General features: G+C 36.3%; 1 protein-coding gene across 4 annotated transcripts in view; it reads right to left on the bottom strand.

Annotated features, from left to right (window-relative positions):
* ptprua (protein tyrosine phosphatase receptor type Ua) overlaps window positions 1-19,838 on the bottom strand; it is a 389,498-nt gene that overhangs the window by 172,542 nt on the left and 197,118 nt on the right. For all 4 annotated transcript variants that reach the window (XM_028461775.1, XM_028461776.1, XM_028461777.1 and 1 more), the window contains exons 4-5: window positions 8,445-8,526; window positions 639-754 (exon numbers count right to left, since the gene is read on the bottom strand). In XM_028461775.1, coding sequence (XP_028317576.1) covers window positions 639-754; window positions 8,445-8,526 — 198 coding nt within the window. The remainder of the gene's footprint in view (window positions 1-638; window positions 755-8,444; window positions 8,527-19,838) is intronic.

Raw genomic sequence — 19,838 nt, 5'->3', positions numbered from 1 at the left:
TGTTTCAGTGAAAATAAACTACATCTCTCATCTGTGTTTATCTTTGTGAGTTTAAATCCTGGAAAGTAAATCAGATTTTAGATGGAGCTCATTGGCCCCTCACATGGTTCCTGCTGGCTACATGGTTCCTGCTGGCTACATGGTTCCTGATGGCTACATGGTTCCTGATGGCTACATGGTTCCTGATGGCTACATGGTTCCTGCTGGCACTGTGTTGGTGACCCCTGCTCTAAGGTCTGTCTTAGGTTAAAATTTGCTTAAAATCCGTGAAGTACTTTTAGTGTAATCCTGCTAAAAGACAATGAAACGTACAAATATTGTGAAAATATTATCAAATGATGTGAAAACGTGTAAATGTGATGTTATGTGATGATTTATCAGTTATTAAAGGTGTACGCAGACGTAACTATTGTGAAAAGGTTTAAATGTGGGCCTGTTAAAAGCTGGGTAGTTATAGCATCTGTGTGTGAAAATGCTGCCGCTGTGTGTGTGTGTGTGTGTGTGTGTGTGTGTGTGTGTGTGTGTGTGTGTGTGTGTGTGTGTGTGCTCGTTCTTCATCTCACGACCTCAGGTTCCTTTCATTGAGGCGCTCACATGTGGGCTCGACTGTTGGAGCGATAAATAGAAAGAAAACAAACCTCCAGCAAGAAGGGCTCACTCTCAGAGACTTTGCCCGTGGCGACGCACTGGAACGAGGCATTCTGCCCCGCGTTCACCTCCACTTCACCCAGCCGAGAGAAATGAGGCACCTTGTCTGTGGAAGGAGGACACACACACACACACACACACACACACACACACACACACACACACACACAACATGTTGAGAGTGGCACATCTGCAGCTGAGCATCACTGCTGTCATGTATTACACACACACACACACACACACACACACACTGTGCAGCGTCTACACAATCCGCTCCCATCCACACACAACAACAACATCCATCAGTTATTAAAAGCTCTGAGCTTTTCTCCCATGACACGTTGAAATGAGAACCATTTAGTTTTTCCTTCAAAATAAGACGCCAGCCTTAAAAAGTGCCCAGAGCTCCCAAGAGCAGGAATCCAACATTCATCATTATATCCATTCCCACATCTTTATTAACTCTTTTTTTTCTCACATTCTCACATTTTCTTCAACTAAGCTTTGTTTCAAAGCCATGACATAGCTCATACCAACATGTCTTTGTATTTTAAAGGTCCAGTATAATGTTATTTTTGTGTGTTTATCACAGCAGCAGCAGTAAATCATTAACAGTCTTCTTTCTCCTCCTCACCTCTACTGACCACAGGAATAATCCATTTAAAGCCATAGTCCATTGTTTTGTCCACACACACGTCAGATCATCCCATAAAGATGATCCAAGGTGATATAACGGCTACTAAAAGTGAAACTGATTGTAAGCGCTCCTCGGTTTATGTACTGGATTATCTACAGTATATACTGAACATAAAGATATTAAATGTAATATCAACCTGCCTTCGCTATGTTTGTTTTACCTCTGGGGTAGTTTCAGAGGGAGGAGCTCACATTCTCACATTCTTACAGGGTAGGAGGAGCCAGGATTGTCCACCTTATGGCGTCATATTGGGGCAAAAACTGGCCCGTTTGGAGCTGACTCTTTACAAAATGTAAAATAACAAGGGAGAAAGGAAACTTTGTTTCTTTGAATGAGGCTAATTGAATGTATATCACTGTAGCAAAACCATTATAAAGTGAATTTTTCATAATATTGATCCTTTAACACCCGCCTCATCATGAAGACACTTGTGTTCACTGCAAAACAAAAAAAGCCTATGACCCCAAAACAGACAGGACATGTGACCATGTGAAACAATAGCAGAGCAGGTTCTCCTGATACTTCTTTTGGTCATTTGTTTATGTCAGAGATGGGAAGATTTTATCACAATGTGCTATAATAATAATAATAATAATAATAATAATAATAATAATAATAATAATAATAATAATAATAGTAATAATAATAATAATAATAATAATAATAATAATAATAGTAATAGTAATAATAATAATAATAATAATAGTAATAGTAATAGTAATAGTAATAATAATAATAATAATAATTAATAATGTGATTGTATCTGGTCTGAGGGTTACATTATCAACATTTATGTCAGCATTAGAATAATAACCAATTAGCACAGGAAACAGGGTTTGTGCTTTTTTTTTTTGTCATTTAGTGTATTTTTATGGTATTTTGTATGTTTTTTAATTTCATTTTGTGTATTATTGTTGTTGTTTAGTGTTTGAGGTCATTCTGTGTGTTTTTGCTGTTTGGGCGAGTCATTTTATGAATTTTTATGTTCATTTGTCTGTATTTTAAATTAATTTTGTTTGTATTTTAAATTCATTTTGTGTATGTTTTAGTCTTTTTGTGTTTTTGGAGTAATTCTGTCTGTGTTTTTCTGTATGTTATTAGTGATTTTTTCTATTTTTGTTATTTTTTGTGTGTTTTTCTATTATTTTTGCAGCTGTCCTGTGTAAGTAATTTTGCGTGTTTTTTGGAGTCAGTTTGTGTAATTTTGTTGTTATTTTGCATATTTTGTGTGTTTTTCTGTATTGTTTTTTTAATTTGTGTATGTTTCTTGGAGTCATTTCTTCTATTTTTGTGGCCATTTCCTGTTTTTCTGTTATTTTGTTAATTTTTATAATTTTCTGTGTTTTTGTTGTCATTACTAGTGTATTTTGTGTATGTTGCTTATGTTGTGTTTACATTGGGGGCCTCACATAATTAGTACAAAGGCCACATGTAGGGAACCAGTTTGGAATTCCATTGGGAATCAGTCCATTGGGATTTATTCCAGCTTTCCATAGACCTGTGCTTTCTGTGGCCCCTGAACTAGAATGAGTTTGACACCCCAGCCTTAGATCCATTATTTATTTCAAAGGCTAAATTGTTCTTTTTTTAACTTTTGGTGTGAGAAAGAGATGCTCCTGTTGGTCTACGACCACACTGAACACATCCTGCTGCGGCAAATCAAATTCCAACCCACTCATTGTTCCGTTTCCACGGAAACAAATAACAAAAGCTTTTTAAGAATGCCTCCCCAGGTCATTCCAGATAACGTTTCAACCCATTTTCTGCCTCTGACATTTCCCTGCTCACTGTGATCAGGGAAAACGGAAGGACAATGTGTTATTTACAATCTGACACAAAATTAAACAATCTGAACTAATTTCTTTCTCTTCATTTAAAATCAGGCTCTAACATGACACAGAAATAGCTCACATGCACACTGTGGGATAATGTGACGCATTTAAACACTATTTTACCCCTGGAAACCAATGACTGAGTGTCGAACACGTGTAGCCAATGGACAAATATGTCAAAACTTCACTCATAATCTCGTTCAAAAACTCAAGCTCCTTTTTTCAAATGGCTGCACAGGATTTTATGAAAACCTTGAGGGTGACTCGCTGGTTGTCGGTAATGAAAGTAAATATCTCTATGACAACCCTCACTTACATGTTTTACACCATGTCACACATTCCCGTGGTGCTTTTCCTTTAAAACTGAGTGTCTGGCAAGGGTAGAAAAAGGACATATAAATGTAGAACATGAGAAATTTGATTTATTGAATTAATATTATGTCTGATGTAACAGTTTTTATATAGTTATGTATATAGTAAAACACAAATATACATGAAATAACTATAAGACACAGAGGCAAGCAGCAATGGCCTCATGTAAAGAACTTTCAATATTCACGAGTGGTGAAATCAAATAGTGAAACGCTGTTCACTTCCTCTGTTGTTCTAAATTAGATCTTTAAATTCCACTTTTCACGCTACGTTTGTTTTTTATTCACCTCAGCTGTGAGGATGAGGATTTACATGCTAATCTCATGCTAATCTCATCTCATCTCATGCTAATCATGATCAAATTCAGCTACGTCATTTATCAACACCTGATCATTGGTGCACTGTGATTGGTCAGATACCAATGTTTGATAAATCACACGTTGGCCCGTCGTACGACACATTGACCACGTTTACATGGGAGCTTTAATTCCTCTTTAATTCAGAATAAAAGTTAAATCATCTTTAAACTGACCATTTACAACACTTTATTCTTAATGCACATTTTATTCCAAATTTAACTTAAATCTGAATTAGGTAGCTGGTTTTAATTCTGAATTAAATAATTCATCTATATCTTGTCATTCTGAGCATGCCCGGACTGGAGCTGAGACTATTTATTTAATAAGAGCCTTAAAATACATGAATATAATGAAAAGAGAGGATGGATGGAGGCATAAATATGAGGACATTCACATAAACGTATTACACACACACACAGACTTATTACACACACACACAGACTTATTACACACACACACACACAGACTTATTACACACACACACAGACTTATTACACACACACACACACAGACTTATTACACACACACAGGCTTATTACACACACACACACAGACTTATTACACACACAGAGACTTATTACACACACACACACAGACTTATTACACACACAGAGACTTATTACACACACACACAGACTTATTACACACACACAGACTTATTACACACATACACACAGACTTATTACACACACAGACTTATTACACACAGACTTATTACACACACACAAACTTATTACACACACATAAACTTATTACACACACACAGACTTATTACACACACACAAACTTATTACACACAGACTTATTACACACACATTAACTTATTACAAACACAGACTTATTACACACACATAAACTTATTACACACACAGACTTATTACACACACAGACTTATTACACACACAAACTTATTACACACACAAACTTATTACACACACAGACTTATTACACACACATAAACTTATTACACACACAGACTTATTACACACACATAAACTTATTACACACACAGACTTATTACACACACAAACTTATTACACACACACAGACTTATTACACACACATAAACTTATTACACACACAGACTTATTACACACACATAAACTTATTACACACACAGACTTATTACACACACAGACTTATTACACACACATAAACTTATTACACACACAGACTTATTACACACACATAAACTTATTACACACACAGACTTATTACACACATAAACTTATTACACACACACAGACTTATTACACACACATAAACTTATTACACACACAGACTTATTACACACACATAAACTTATTACACACACAGACTTATTACACACACAGACTTATTACACACACATAAACTTATTACACACACAGACTTATTACACACACATAAACTTATTACACACACAGACTTATTACACACATAAACTTATTACACACACACAGACTTATTACACACACAGACTTATTACGCACACACACAGACTTATTACACACACACAGACTTATTACGCACACACACAGACTTATTACACACACAAACTTATTACACACACACACACAGAGTTATTACACACACAAACTTATTACACACACACAGACTTATTACACACACACAAACTTATTACACACACAAACTTATTACACACACAGACTTATTACACACACACAGACTTATTACACACACACACTTATTACACACACACAGACTTATTACACACACATAAACTTATTACACACACAGACTTATTACACACACAGACTTATTACACACACATAAACTTATTACACACACACAGACTTATTACACACACAGACTTATTACACACACACAGACTTATTACACACACACACTTATTACACACACACAGACTTATTACACACACATAAACTTATTACACACACACAGACTTATTACACACACAGACTTATTACACACACATAAACTTATTACACACACACAGACTTATTACACACACAGACATTACACACATGGACTTATTACACACACACACAGACTTATTACACACACACAGACTTATTACACAGACACAGACCTATTACACACACACACACACACACACACACATACACATACTTATTACAAACACAGACTTATTACACACACACAGACCTATTACACACACAGACATATTACACACACACACACACACACACACACACACACACACACACACACACACACACACAGACTTATTACACACACAGACTTACAGTATTACACACACACAGACATATTACACAGACACAGACTTATTACACACACACACACACACATACTTATTACGAACACAGACTTATTACACACACACACAGACCTATTACACACACAGACGGTATTACACACACAAAGACATATTACACACACATACTTATTACACACACACACACACACATACTTATTACAAGCACAGACTTATTACACACACACAGGGACTTATTACACACACACACACACACACACATACTTATTACACACACACACACACACACACACACACACACACATACTTATTACAAGCACAGACTTATTACACACACACAGGGAGTAATTACACACACACACACACACACACATACTTATTACGAACACAGACTTATTACACACACACAGACCTATTACACACACAGACAGTATTACACACACACAGACATATTACACACACATACTTATTACACACACACACACACACACACACACACAGACACACATACTTATTACAAGCACAGACTTATTACACACACACAGGGACTTATTACACACACCGACTAATTACACAAACACGTTTGAACCTGTGTAATTATGTTTTGATGCATATTTTACATCTTCTGTTAGTCAAATAAATGTTTCACTGCTGAAATATTCCTGTCCATCAGTTTTTTTTATAGCTCAAAATGAAGTTGTTGATCCAAACACCCAATGATTTATAAATAAAAATAATGGACATGATCGAGGGTCCAGAAACTAATTTATACCACTTTAAGACATCTCCTGCTGACAAACGTGAAATGTGTTGAGTTTTTTTTACAAAGGGCAAACCATGGTTGTTGAAGGTCTGAACCAGTGTGTGTGTGTGTGTGTGTGTTGTATTATCATACATGATTGATTAGGTGTAACCTCTGTAGGCTTTGTAATGCATGAAATCTTGTTCCAGCACAAGGTCAACACTTACTGAGGGCAAGTGGTGAAGTCAACGCAGAGATTAGACACATGCAAATAATTCTGGGCTGTTCTAGTTTCTCTGTTTTCCTTTGAGGCTTCAATGATTTATTATATGTGCCAGCCAGATTTCTCTGCAGCGCCTGAGAAGGAGATCTGAATTTCATGAGCTCATAAAGACCCACATCATCCTTCATTAACATTTTCTCACATTTAAGCAGCGAAAAAAAAACATACAGTATATAAATAAGTTTCATTTTCCCATTGAGAGGAAGTGATTTTTGTAGTAAAAAAGAAGCAGCAGAATCACATTTAAAGTTTTTATCAGTATAAGCTTTACATATCAAGGAATCCAAGTTGATTTTCTTAAAAAAAATGTAAAAGGTTGAAATTCTGTTTTCATCCCCACCATAAATGCACTGTTAGTCATTTTAAATCACTAGTGAAGTGCCCGTCAGAAGTATGTATTCATATAGTGGGAGGAGCTTAAGTAGAGTTGTCAATTATGGCCAACTGAGTATGTGTTTGAAGGTTGGATGTACAAAGAGGTGTACATACTCTGTATTCTGTAGTGTTATAAAGGGGTTTATTTGTGGGAACAAAATAAAATAGTGTGTGTGATTTATCTGGTATAATTCTATGAGACATGAACATGATAAAGGTGTTTGTTTTTTTTTTACTCATTTTTATATATATTTTTTGTTTGGTGTATTTTTCTGTAATGGATGTTTTTTGGAGTCAATTTGTGAATTTTTCTATCTTTCTGTTGTGTTTTTGTGCATTTGTAGTGATTCTGGATTCATTTTGTGTATTTTTGCATGTGGAAACCCTGTAAATAACATTTGAGCCCATGACCTAAAGGCATCAGCACGCTCGGTCGCTTTAGCTGGAAAAGGCATCACTGGAAGCTGCTGATGTTACGGCTTAAAGAAAAATAATAATAATAATAATAATAATAATAATAATAATAATAATAATAATAATAATAATAATAATAATAATAACAATAATAATAATAATAATAATAATAATAATAATAATAATAATAGTGTAGAGACAAATTACTCTTCGACTTCTTCTTCTTCTTCTTATCGCTAATGGAACTCAGGAAAGTTCTTACAATGACCTTCACTTTTCAGGCCAAACCGAGTGTTTGCCACAGAGCTTTAGTCTGAGCGCTACAGTGAAGCTAACTATTGTGGCTAAAAGCAGACACACAGCTTGTTGTGCTGTGATGTCGTACCAGGTTACGAAGGAGATGGAGGAAGCTGTGGAGCTTTCACAGGCCATGCAGGGCGTCCATTGTTCACGTGGACACGCTAAAGGTCAGCGGGCGGCTAGGAACACAGAGCTACTTACAGCACGGATAATTGAGCAGCACGATGTCGTCCAAGGCGATGTAGCCCAGTCGCTCCTCAGAAACAGTCGCCTCAAAGATGACCTGCAGACAGACAGGACGGTTTTAATAACTACACAGTATCACATAAAGAGAGACGAGATGATGACAGAGCAACTTTTTTTTTTTTTTTCAAACCACTTCTAAACAGACGTTTAATTAAAAGTTCACTTTTTGTCATAATCAGAAACTCATGTTTGACTAAACTAAGCAATTATTTCAAAATGATAGAAGTAGAAACAATTAGTAGAATCTATTACGATGGTTCATTTGGGAGTGTGACAGGAAAATCATCAGGATTGACTAGTTTACTGCATCGCCTGCTTTTACATGAGCTTTAGTGACTCCAGAAAACAGGAATCATTGTGTAAAATACCAAATTCATCATCAAACACTACAGCACAATATTTGCAGAGCTCAATGTTTTCACATGATGACAGTCATTTCCAATCAGAAATTGTTGAAAGAACTCTCAATTTTTCAAAAAATCCTGCAATTTTTCTCAAGTTATTACACAAAATTTCTGCAAACTAAATAAAAATTGATCACAAAATTAAGCAAAATTAAAGTGAAAATCCTGCAGGGACTGAAATCTGTCACGTACTGTATTACCTCACATTCTTGATGACTAATAATGCTAAACGTTTAACACAAGTTAGCAACCTTTGCTTCTGTCTGCTTGGTCACACATGTTGTTAACGTCACCAGTTAAAAAGCACAGGCACCATTTAAACATTTAAAATAATTTAACTGTTAAATCAACACATTCCGGACTAACAGTTTTATACTTAGTGCTTTATTCACCACTTTGGCTCTATTTGAGTAAGTAGTTCCCAAATGACGAGACAAGAAAACAAAACCCAATTCAAGGCAAGGTAAGACAAGGCAAATTTATTTGTATAGCGCATTTCATACACAAGGCAACTCAATGTGCTTCACATGATAAAACATTCAATTGCTTAAAATCAATAAGAACATTTAAAATCACCAGTTCAAATCATCAACAAACACATTAAATCAACAACATGACCATTAATCTCTCTCTCAATCATACGCAGTAAAGAAAAAAAGTTCCTTTAACTTTGATGTAAAAATGTTCACATGTGATGCTGACTTCAGATCTGCTGCAGTTTGTTCCACTTCTTTGCAGCATAACAACTAAACACAGCATCACCATGGTTACTGTGAGCTCTGGGCTCCACTATCTGACCTGTGTCCATAGATATGAGAGACCTGCTGGGTTCATACCTGACTAACATGTCACTGATGTATTCTGGACCAAACCCATTCACAGATTTATAACCAGCAGCAGAACTTTAAATAAAGTCTATTCTGAGGCTGACTGGGAGCCAGTGTAAAGGCTTTAAAATTGGAGTAATGTGTTCTGACCTCTTTGTTCTGGTTCAGACCTGAGCTGCAGCGTTCTGAACCAGCTGTAGATGTTTGATGGTTTTTTGGGGGATTCCTGTCAGAAGACCATTACAATAGTCCAGTCTGCTGGAGATAAAAGCATGGACCAGTTTCTCCTGATCTTTCTGAGTCATTAAACCTTTCACTCTGGAGATGTTCTTTACAACAGTTTTAAAGAAGTTTGAGGGTATTGTGTCAAGGCAACACATTGATGGATTCAGCTGCTGAACAGTCTCCTCTATTGTTTTTGGGTTCACTGTAATAAACTCTAACATTGTAGTTGACTCATCCCTCAGTGGTTGAAGCTGTTCAAGCTTTTTGTGATTTTGCTGGTTTGTTCTGATGTTTGACCTTATTGATTGTAATTTTTCATTGAAATATACAGCAAATTCATTGCATTTTCCAGTTGACAGTAATTCAGGGGCTATCTGATCTGGGGGGGTTGTGAGCTTTTCAATTACAGAAAACAATGTGCGAGAGTTGTTGACATTTTTGGCAATAATTTCAGAAAAGTATTGCTGCCTTGCTTTGAACAAGCCATCATTGAATTTTCGCAGACTTATTTTGTATAGTTCTAGATGAATTTGGAGTTTTGTTGATCTCCATTTACGCTCAGCTCTTCTACAGTCAGATTTCAAATTCTGCATTATCTCAGTCCTCCTCCAAGGTGTTTTCTGTGTGTTTGGTTTTCTCTTAGTTTTGTTTGGAGCCACCACATCTATGACATTACAGATTATCAACTGTCTCAGCACTCAATGTTGGTGTCATTGCTATGGCTTCCATAAACTGTGCACTTGTGTTATTTATATACCTTTTCTTTAAACACACAGAAGTAGGTAGGTAGTAGTACAGTCTCTCAGTAAAAAAGACACAGAAATGATCAGATAGAGCTAAGTCTCTTACATCAAAAGCAGAGATATCAACACCTTTAGAGATAACCAGATCCAAAGTGTGACCTTGAGTGTGTGTCGGACCAGTCACATGTTGTATAAGACCAAAAGTATCCATTAAAGCATACAGTTCTTTGGCAGTATTGTCCATGTTATTGTCTACATAAATATTTAAGTCACCTGTTATTATTAAAAAGTTGTATTCAGTGCATACAACTGACGGCAGTTCCAGAATATTTTTGGGGGTCTATAAACGATTAAAAACAGAACTCTTGAATCACCCTTCAGTAAGAATGACATATATTCAAAGGAGATGAAATCACCAAATGTTATTTCTTTCAAGACAGCTTAGATGCCAAATATCTGACTTAAGAAGCTGTATTGGAATTATTATTGATTTTAAACAATTGAATGTTTTATCATGTAAAGCACATTGAGTTGCCTTGAGTATGAAATGCGCTATACAAATAAATTTGCCTTGCCTTGCCTTGTGATTGGTCTGACGCTGAAATCTCCGCTCCTTTTATGAGGATGCGCAAAAATCTAGGTTGGAATCACCTGTCTTAAGTAAACATGTTAATAACCAGCTTCGTAGTACTGGTAAATAATGTTTGGCTAAGTGAAGCTAAAGGAGAGATTTCCAGTATATATTTATCAAGCTTCGTAGTACAGGCCCACAATGTCTAAAAAAAACAGACAAAATTATTATTATTTTTTTTATTTTAAGGAAATGGCAACAAAACACAAAATGACAATGAAAAACCTTAAAAAACCCACACAGAACAAAAACAAAGTGACTCAAAAAATCAAAACACACAAAATAACTCCAAAAACACTCAAATTGACTCCAAAAACACACAAAATGACACAGAAAACAACAAAAGATACACTAAAATGATGGGAAAATGTGGAAAACTCTTTTTTTTCTTTCCAGTGTTAATGTTCAGATTGGTCATTATTCTAAATGCTGACAGAAATATGTGAAACAGATCACATATAATCACATCTTCTATCACATCCCCTGCTGTGATAACAGTTGCCCGTCTCTGAACTAAACTAACATGAAATAGAGTTATCTTATATTAACATTATTATCTTTTTGTGCCCTGATGTGTTGTTGGGTTATGTTAAAAGTGTTGGTAGTGGAATGAAACTAATGCACCTGCAGGTATAAATAAAGTAACCTGAAAGAAAGATTCCCCTGTTGTAATAAATGTTAAACAAATATTAAAGGTTGTCTAATCATGCTGATGATGATGAGTTTCTTTGTCATTGCACATGTTACAAAGCAACAGAGCAACGAAATAAGATTTCAGTTTCATCTCGTCCAAGAAAACATGAAAAGACAATCACACATAATATTTATAAAATGGGAGCACAGGAGCGGGAAAACTGCGGTTCCCCACAAGGGCGACGCCCCTTATTTAGATGAGAAATGGGATCACAACAATGTGTAAGAGGAAGAGATAAAAAAGACAAAAACTAAACTAGGCCCTTGTAGAGAGGGGCATAGTTTAAGAACATGAAAAATCTCTTGAGCAGCATTGCAACAAAAAAGCAACAAACACAAGAAGAGAGAAAGTGTTTTGAGACAGGTTAGCCATAACATGACTGCCAGCCCTATTGTTCCTAGTCAATTTGATCAGTAATCCAATAGTGTGGCCATTTCCTGTGAAACAAACTATCCACTCCTCTTAAAGTTCCACAATGGAATCCATCTGAGAGAGTTCGGAGAGTTTGGCCCCTTTCGTCGATGACTGTGGCTTCCAATAGTGCTGCCAACGTAATCCAATTTTGCGATAAATCAGGAAAATGCCACATCCAATCAGCAGAAGACCCGATATCATAAATTCCAATCTGGTGGTGGTGAAAGTCGTCTACGTCCTCAGGACTTGCAAACTCTCCCAGTGCCCGACCTTCTAGTTGAGATATTTGACCAAAAGCAAAGAAAGACCAGATAATCACTTCCATGATTAGATTAGATTAGAATCATGTTCCATATGCTGAGACATGAGTGTGTAGTTTTGGAGGACGGTACATTAAAAGAGGCAGTGGACAGAAGGCATGTTATTATCCATTCCAGAGGAGTCTTTAAACGCAGCACTACACTTTATTCACTCATCTCATTAAATGCACCACATGCAGAGACAGAGGACAGAGAGGATATCTACTTGAAAACAAAGACATTCTTGGTTCCACTTTAGTAACTGTGGATACACAAACTCTACTCAAAGTTTGAGAAAATCAACAATGGATATGATGAAGGTACAAACTATACAAATTTATGCAGAACTGTTTGAGCATCAATGTGACATCAGTGATAGCAAACATAATTAAACTCGACTAGTACCACATTAGGAGCAAATGTACTTAATTTAAATTCACTAGTGCACAAGTAGACTTTACTAGTACTACTAGTGAGATGTAGAGTGCATTATTACTACTAGTGAGATGTAGAGTTCACTAGTACTACTAGTGAGATGTAGAGTGCATTAGTACTACTAGTGAGATGTATAGTGCATTAGTACTACTAGTGAGATGTAGAGTGCATTATTACTACTAGTGAGATGTAGAGTGCATTAGTACTACTAGTGAGATGTAGAGTGCATTATTACTACTAGTGAGATGTAGAGTGCATTAGTACTACTAGTGAGATGTAGAGTTCACTAGTACTACTAGTGAGATGTAGAGTGTATTATTACTACTAGTGAGATGTAGAGTGCATTAGTACTACTAGTGAGATGCAGAGTTCATTATTACTACTAGTGAGATGTAGAGGACACTAGTACTACTAGTGAGATATAGAGTTCACTAGTACTACTAGTGAGATATAGAGTTCACTAGTACTACTAGTGAGATGTAGAGTGCATTAGTACTACTAGTGAGATGCAGAGTTCATTATTACTACTAGTGAGATGTAGAGTTCACTAGTACTACTAGTGAGATGTAGAGTTCACTAGTACTACTAGTGAGATGTAGAGTTCACTAGTACTACTAGTGAGATGTATAGTGCATTAGTACTACTAGTGAGATGTAAAGTACATAGTGAGATTAGAGTTTAGATTATTGGTCCAAGCCCAAGCAGAGTTGTTTATTAGGAGAATATTTGGCTTGACTATTCAATGTTTTTGGCGTACTAGTGCACCAATAATAATGTTTTATTTATTAGTTGTACTAGTACACTTATACACTCACTAATAGTATGAGGAGTGCTAATGTAAATGAAGTAGGAGGGATTATCACCAAATCCAGCTCCCTGATTGGTTGGAATACTTTTGAAAGCCAATGACAAGCATGAATTTGCTTTTCCCGCCCCTCTATTAGCATATGATGCTAACTAGTGAGTAGTGACACCTTTTGCTTTACTAGTCAAGTGTACTCATGCACTAGTAAACCAAATGTGAGTACTTGTAAATAAAAATGTGAGCACTAGTGCTTAACTATGCTTGTAAATCAAACTGTTGAGGAAAACATGGAGCATAAAAAAGCCTGGGGCCGATCAATATACCAAAGGCCTGGACAGATGGATACAGTCACAGCTTCTTTTCCACTCATTGGTTTATTATTGTTCATTCTGAGGTCGGACCATTAGGGACGTCGTAACAATTAACTCTGCTATTCATCACTGGTCGACCCACCGACCGCCATCCATTCACCATAAAAACCTCCTCCACGTTTACCCTTAGGCACAGACAGTCAGTGTTGGGATGACTGGTTGACGTCATCACCACAACATATAACAGTCTAACAGTCACTGTGGGATCACACGTACTGCACTGTTAACCAACGGTACAAGAACATAATGGATAATCTGAAATACAAGAATCAATGAAATAATATCCACTCATTACCAAATCCCAAAAACATATTGAGTTTTAATTAGAGATGTTAGATTTTAGCTTTCTGTGAATATCCCAGATTGTTTGACACTTGATTTCCAATATAAACTGATACTGATACATACTGTACATTATCCCACTGGTGTCATCCAGGATAAACGGCGTACACTCACTTATTATTTAGTCAGCATTGCGTATACATACTTCTCTTATCATTTTTATTTGTATATTCTTATTTAAATATGTATGTTTTTTTTGTCTTGTTTTGTGTGTTTTTGAAGTCATTTTGTATGTTTTTGTTGTCATTTTCTATACTCTTCTTTTATTTTGTATGTTTTCGTTGTTGTTGTTTTGTGTGTTTTTGAAGTCTTCTTGTATAGTTATGTTGTCAATTTGTAAATGTTTTTATATTAATCTATTATTTTGTATGTTTTTGTTGTCATGTTGTATATTTTGTAAATTTTTCTATCATTTTGTATAATTTTTGTTGTCATTTTGTGCACTTTTTGTTGGCTCTGTGTGTGTTTGTGGAGTCATTTTGTAGTTAACAATAATGTTAATGTTGTATTGTTGTTGTCGTGATCTTTGTTGTCCTTTAATCCTTTAATGCATTTCTTTGTGATTGTGTATGTTTTTGAGGATTGTTTTTGTGTGTTTATTTAGGAGGGTCGCATGTTGGAGCCCCTACAGGTCAGACAGATCAAATCAGATGAAGTCACATCAAATAGAAACGATCGTGTATAACACGACGACGTCAGCAAAGCTACATTTGTACTTTCCACCAGGACTTCTGTAAAAACGCCTGAAAAGAGGCTTCATGAGGACTTGAGTTTGTTAGAACAGGCTGTCAGGATGTCACAGCTCATCACACTGGGAGGATGAGTGTGCAGAATGGAACTGTCATTGGACGCTGAAGGTTATTGTCAGTCCTTTATTTATCAGTTTTGTCTTACAGACGTACATACAGTACTTCCATTTGAGAAATAAAAAAACTTACCTGCAGTAAGTCACGTACAGTATTCACAGGGTTACACTGTCAAATATTTCAGAATATTACATGAATTGTCCTTTATGTGCAACACAACAGGTTTAAGGATGGAAAGCTTTGCTCAAATTCTTAATTTCTCATTCTTAATTCTTCTGTAATTGTAATGCACTTTTTATACCGCTTTGTCCTGAACAAACCGAACGCGAGGATTTAACAACTTTATGCTGTTTATCTTTCTGTTACAAAGTGGTTGACTTTTACTTCATCCACGTTGCTGCAGCGGGCGCTCCCTCTCTCTCTCTGACAACATTGTGCATCATGACAAAATGAGTGATCACAATGATTCTGTGCAAGCAAAAATGATTTAATGTTAACAATGTCATTGTTCCACCTGATCTAATGTGACGGAACTCAATTTTTTGTGGCAGCATGAAGCTTATAAAACCGGGAAAAATCCACAATTTACACAATTTAGCCGCGTCATTGTTTAAGCCGCATGGTTCAAAGCGTGAGAAAAAATTAGCGGCTTATAGTCCGGAATTTATGATATATATATATATATATATAAAGCACGAATGTAGCTATATATGTGTGTGTGTGCAGTATTTAGAGTAATGACAGATCTGAGCAATAATACAGAAAGAACAAAGGGTTTTGTGGGTTTTTTGTGATCATTTTTCTCTCATTTTCTTTATTTTTGCTCTCATTTTGTACGTTTTTGTTGTTTTGTGTGTTTTTGTTGTCATTTTGTATATTTCTGTTGTAATTTGGATTTTTTTAAAAATCTCATTTGGCATATTTTGCTGTTTTTATGTGTTTTTGGAGTAATTTAGTATATTATTGTATTTTTTCATGTTTTAGTAGTAATTTTGTACATTTTGTCTTTTCTAGTCGTTTTGTGGTCCTTTAGTCTAAACATTTGTCATTTTGTGTGTTTTTTGGAGTCATTTATGTGTGTTTACTTTAGAGGCTGCTCAGAATTACACAGAGGGCCACGTGTGGCCCCTGGGCCACCAGTTGCCCACGTCTGTTGTAAATGGAACTGGAGTTGCTTTAATCCACTGCTATTGGTCTACGGTTCCTAATCTGGGAGCACTTGTCCTAATAACGTGATTTTGATAGCAAACTTTGATTTATATTTTTTTATAAACAAGCAGAGTAACTCTCTGTGAAAGGCATTAAAGGCATGTGCTTACAGTCAAGTAAACCAGTTAAAGGGGAAGGTCATTCAAGCTTTTGTTGGGAAGGATAAATAGTGCTCCAGCAAAGACTGGACTTGATTAATTTGTTTTAACCAGTGAACATGCATCGTGTCCATCCTGACGTTGTGCAGAGGAAAACAAGCTGTGCAGAGATCGTTGGAGTTTAAAAAAATAGAAACATTTTAATATGCACCTCCTGTACATTTTGAGTTAGACTAATATAATTCAATGCTGGAACAATTGATGGTGTTGAAGAACAGAATCCATACCGTGTCCCAGGAGGCTGTCAGAGTGTGCATTAAAATCAAAGGGTGAAAGCTGTAAACTCTATTGCTATAAAAACAAGATTTACATGCAATTGGATAGGCTTTGTTTTCATTACAGAGCTGCATGAATTGTTTATGAGTGTGTGCTAATAAAAAAAAACACCCAGAGTTGATACTGTACATGGCAGCAGGAAGTCATTATCTCAGAACATGTTGAACATCGTTCACGACGATGGCGTGGTAATTGATTTCTGTCTCAGTATCAATAGAGACTCTGCAGCAGAACACAATGTGATGTAAACAGACGAGCCTACACAGAGTTTTACTACAGCTCATCCACTCACGGGATGTGTAGCGATTTTATGTCATCTTCTCTATTCTGTTTCAGAGATGTTTCAGAGATTACACATTTTTGTGTCGTTTCCGTTTCATCATCTGTCCCTGCATGTTTAGATGATTCACTGACCATCAACCCCCCTATTATCCTTGTTGTCAATTTGCCCCCATTGGTAAATGGTAAATGGACTTGATTTTATATAGCGCTTTATCACCACTGAAACAGTCTCAAAGCGCTTTACATATCAGCTCATTCACCCAATCACTCTCACATTCACACACCAGTGGGACAGGACTGCCATGCAAGGTGCTAGTCGACCACTGGGAGCAACTTAGGGTTCAGTGTCTTGCCCAAGGACACTTCGACACACAGTCAGGTACTGGGATCGAACCCCCAACCTCTCGATCAGAAGACGACCCTCTACCACCTGAGCCACGGTCGCCCATTAAATGTTTATCATTCAAAAAATAATTTTGTGCTTGATATTTCATGACTTTTCCTAATTTGATAGTTACAATTTATTAAAGGGGCATTATTATGAAAATTTAATTTTTTATAAAAAGTCAGCTCCAAACAGACCAGTTGGATTTTCCCCCCAATATTACATCATAAGTTGGAAACTCCTCCTCCTGACAATCCTGGCTCCTCCTACCCTATGTGAAACTGCCTCACAGCTAAAACAATCACTGTGGTTCAATATAGATCATATGTTATATTATACTGTCATATACAGCATGTAAAGCTACATACACTAAATGTGTTCTCTGCATTAAACCCCTCCCTGAGGAGCAGTGGGCAGCACAGTGTAGCACCCAGGGAGCTATTCCGTTTTTAGTATTCGTTATATCACCTTTAACTTGATCTGACGTGTTTGTGACACAATGCAACACAGTGGTTGGACAAAATAAATGATTATCACCTTAAAGGAACTAGTCCTGTAGTTAATAGAGGTGAGGAGGAGAAGAAAGTGACTCAGCAGCTTAACATGCCAATGAGTGTTTGAAGCAGCTGACTGACTCCGCTGCTGCTGCTGTGATAAACACACAGCCTGAAGCGCTAAGACGGACTCACAATCACAATAGCCACTTAATTATCCATGTGTTTCACTGTAACGTGCAGTTTTTGGCTGAAAAAAATAACAACAGTGTGTGGACAGCAAAATAAAATTGCTTTGGTATTCACTGATCACCCTCACAAGAGCGAGGCATAAAGTCTGCGTCTATAGACACTAAAAACAGGCCCCAAAACAGCCTGTTTATAGAACTGATCAGAAAGTGACTTTTCAGAGGCTAAAACTCTGGAAAACAGGCGAGTTTGGTAAAATAAACTTCAAATACTATGTTTTTGGGGTTCTTAGAACAAAGAGAGATGGGTGAAAAATAGCATACGACTGGACCTTTAAGCATAAAATTATCATGATGATGATATGTTGAACACATATTTTGATCCAAAGCTGTTTTAGCTGTGTAAAACTGTGTGTGACCCATGGGTGACCTGAAAGGTTTACTGTAAATGAGGTTTTGGAACAGCACTTTCACAGTGAAAGTGAAGTAGAGGAAAATGTATCTGAGAATGAGGATTGTGTTGAGGACTCTGATGAGAATAAGTGCTAACCCTAGCAGACGCAGTCCCTTCCAAAAATGGAAAGACCAACTTCAGTCAGTATGGTTCATTCTGTGAGAGACATGAATGTGAACCCCAAATTAGAAAAGATCTGGATGAAAGAGTTTCAAGATCCACTAACTCTAAAACTGAAAGTTTGACCTGATGGTGGCGCTGCAGCAATGGTCATATCATCACCACAACCAACAGGCTTCATAATCTTGTAGTTGATAATGTCAGTAAATTTGAGAATACTTGGATTAAAACTATTCAAGATAATTCATTCTAATCTAATAGTTTGTCCTGACGGTGGCGCTAGAGAACAGGTCAAGGTTTCCTTATTAAGGGCTTATTTATGGATTCAACAAATAAACAAAGTGTCTGACACAAAAACTTGGTTGACAATTTTCAGAAAATCATTTTCTGGAGGCAAATATTCCAGGGGGTAAAATGTGTTATTATCTGCCCACTTGACTACTGTATAAATGTATACATGATCTCAACATTTTTTATGGTCAAAATCGCTGAATTCATAAACTTCCTGTTCAAATCCTTTGAAAAAGAGCGAGGGGGTGGGGGGGGGGGGGGGTGCTTCACCTGTGACATCACTCAGTCACTGGGGTTGCGTTTCATGAATATTTTACATCTTTTTTAATGTTACTAGTGAAAAACAAATAAACAATAAATGATTATGAGACAAAGAAACATGTAAAGGATTCTCACTATTCATGAGTGAAATAACCCAAAGTTTGGGTCCAAAATAAAAATAAAGAAGTCTCACCAAGAAAAATTGTAAGAGTCATCTTTATACTATAAACTAAAA

Source organism: Gouania willdenowi, chromosome 11 (assembly GCF_900634775.1).
Source record: "Gouania willdenowi chromosome 11, fGouWil2.1, whole genome shotgun sequence".
Taxonomy (NCBI): domain Eukaryota; kingdom Metazoa; phylum Chordata; class Actinopteri; order Blenniiformes; family Gobiesocidae; genus Gouania; species Gouania willdenowi.
Note: the sequence above shows the minus strand (reverse complement) of the source record. Positions and strands in the feature narration are given on the sequence as shown.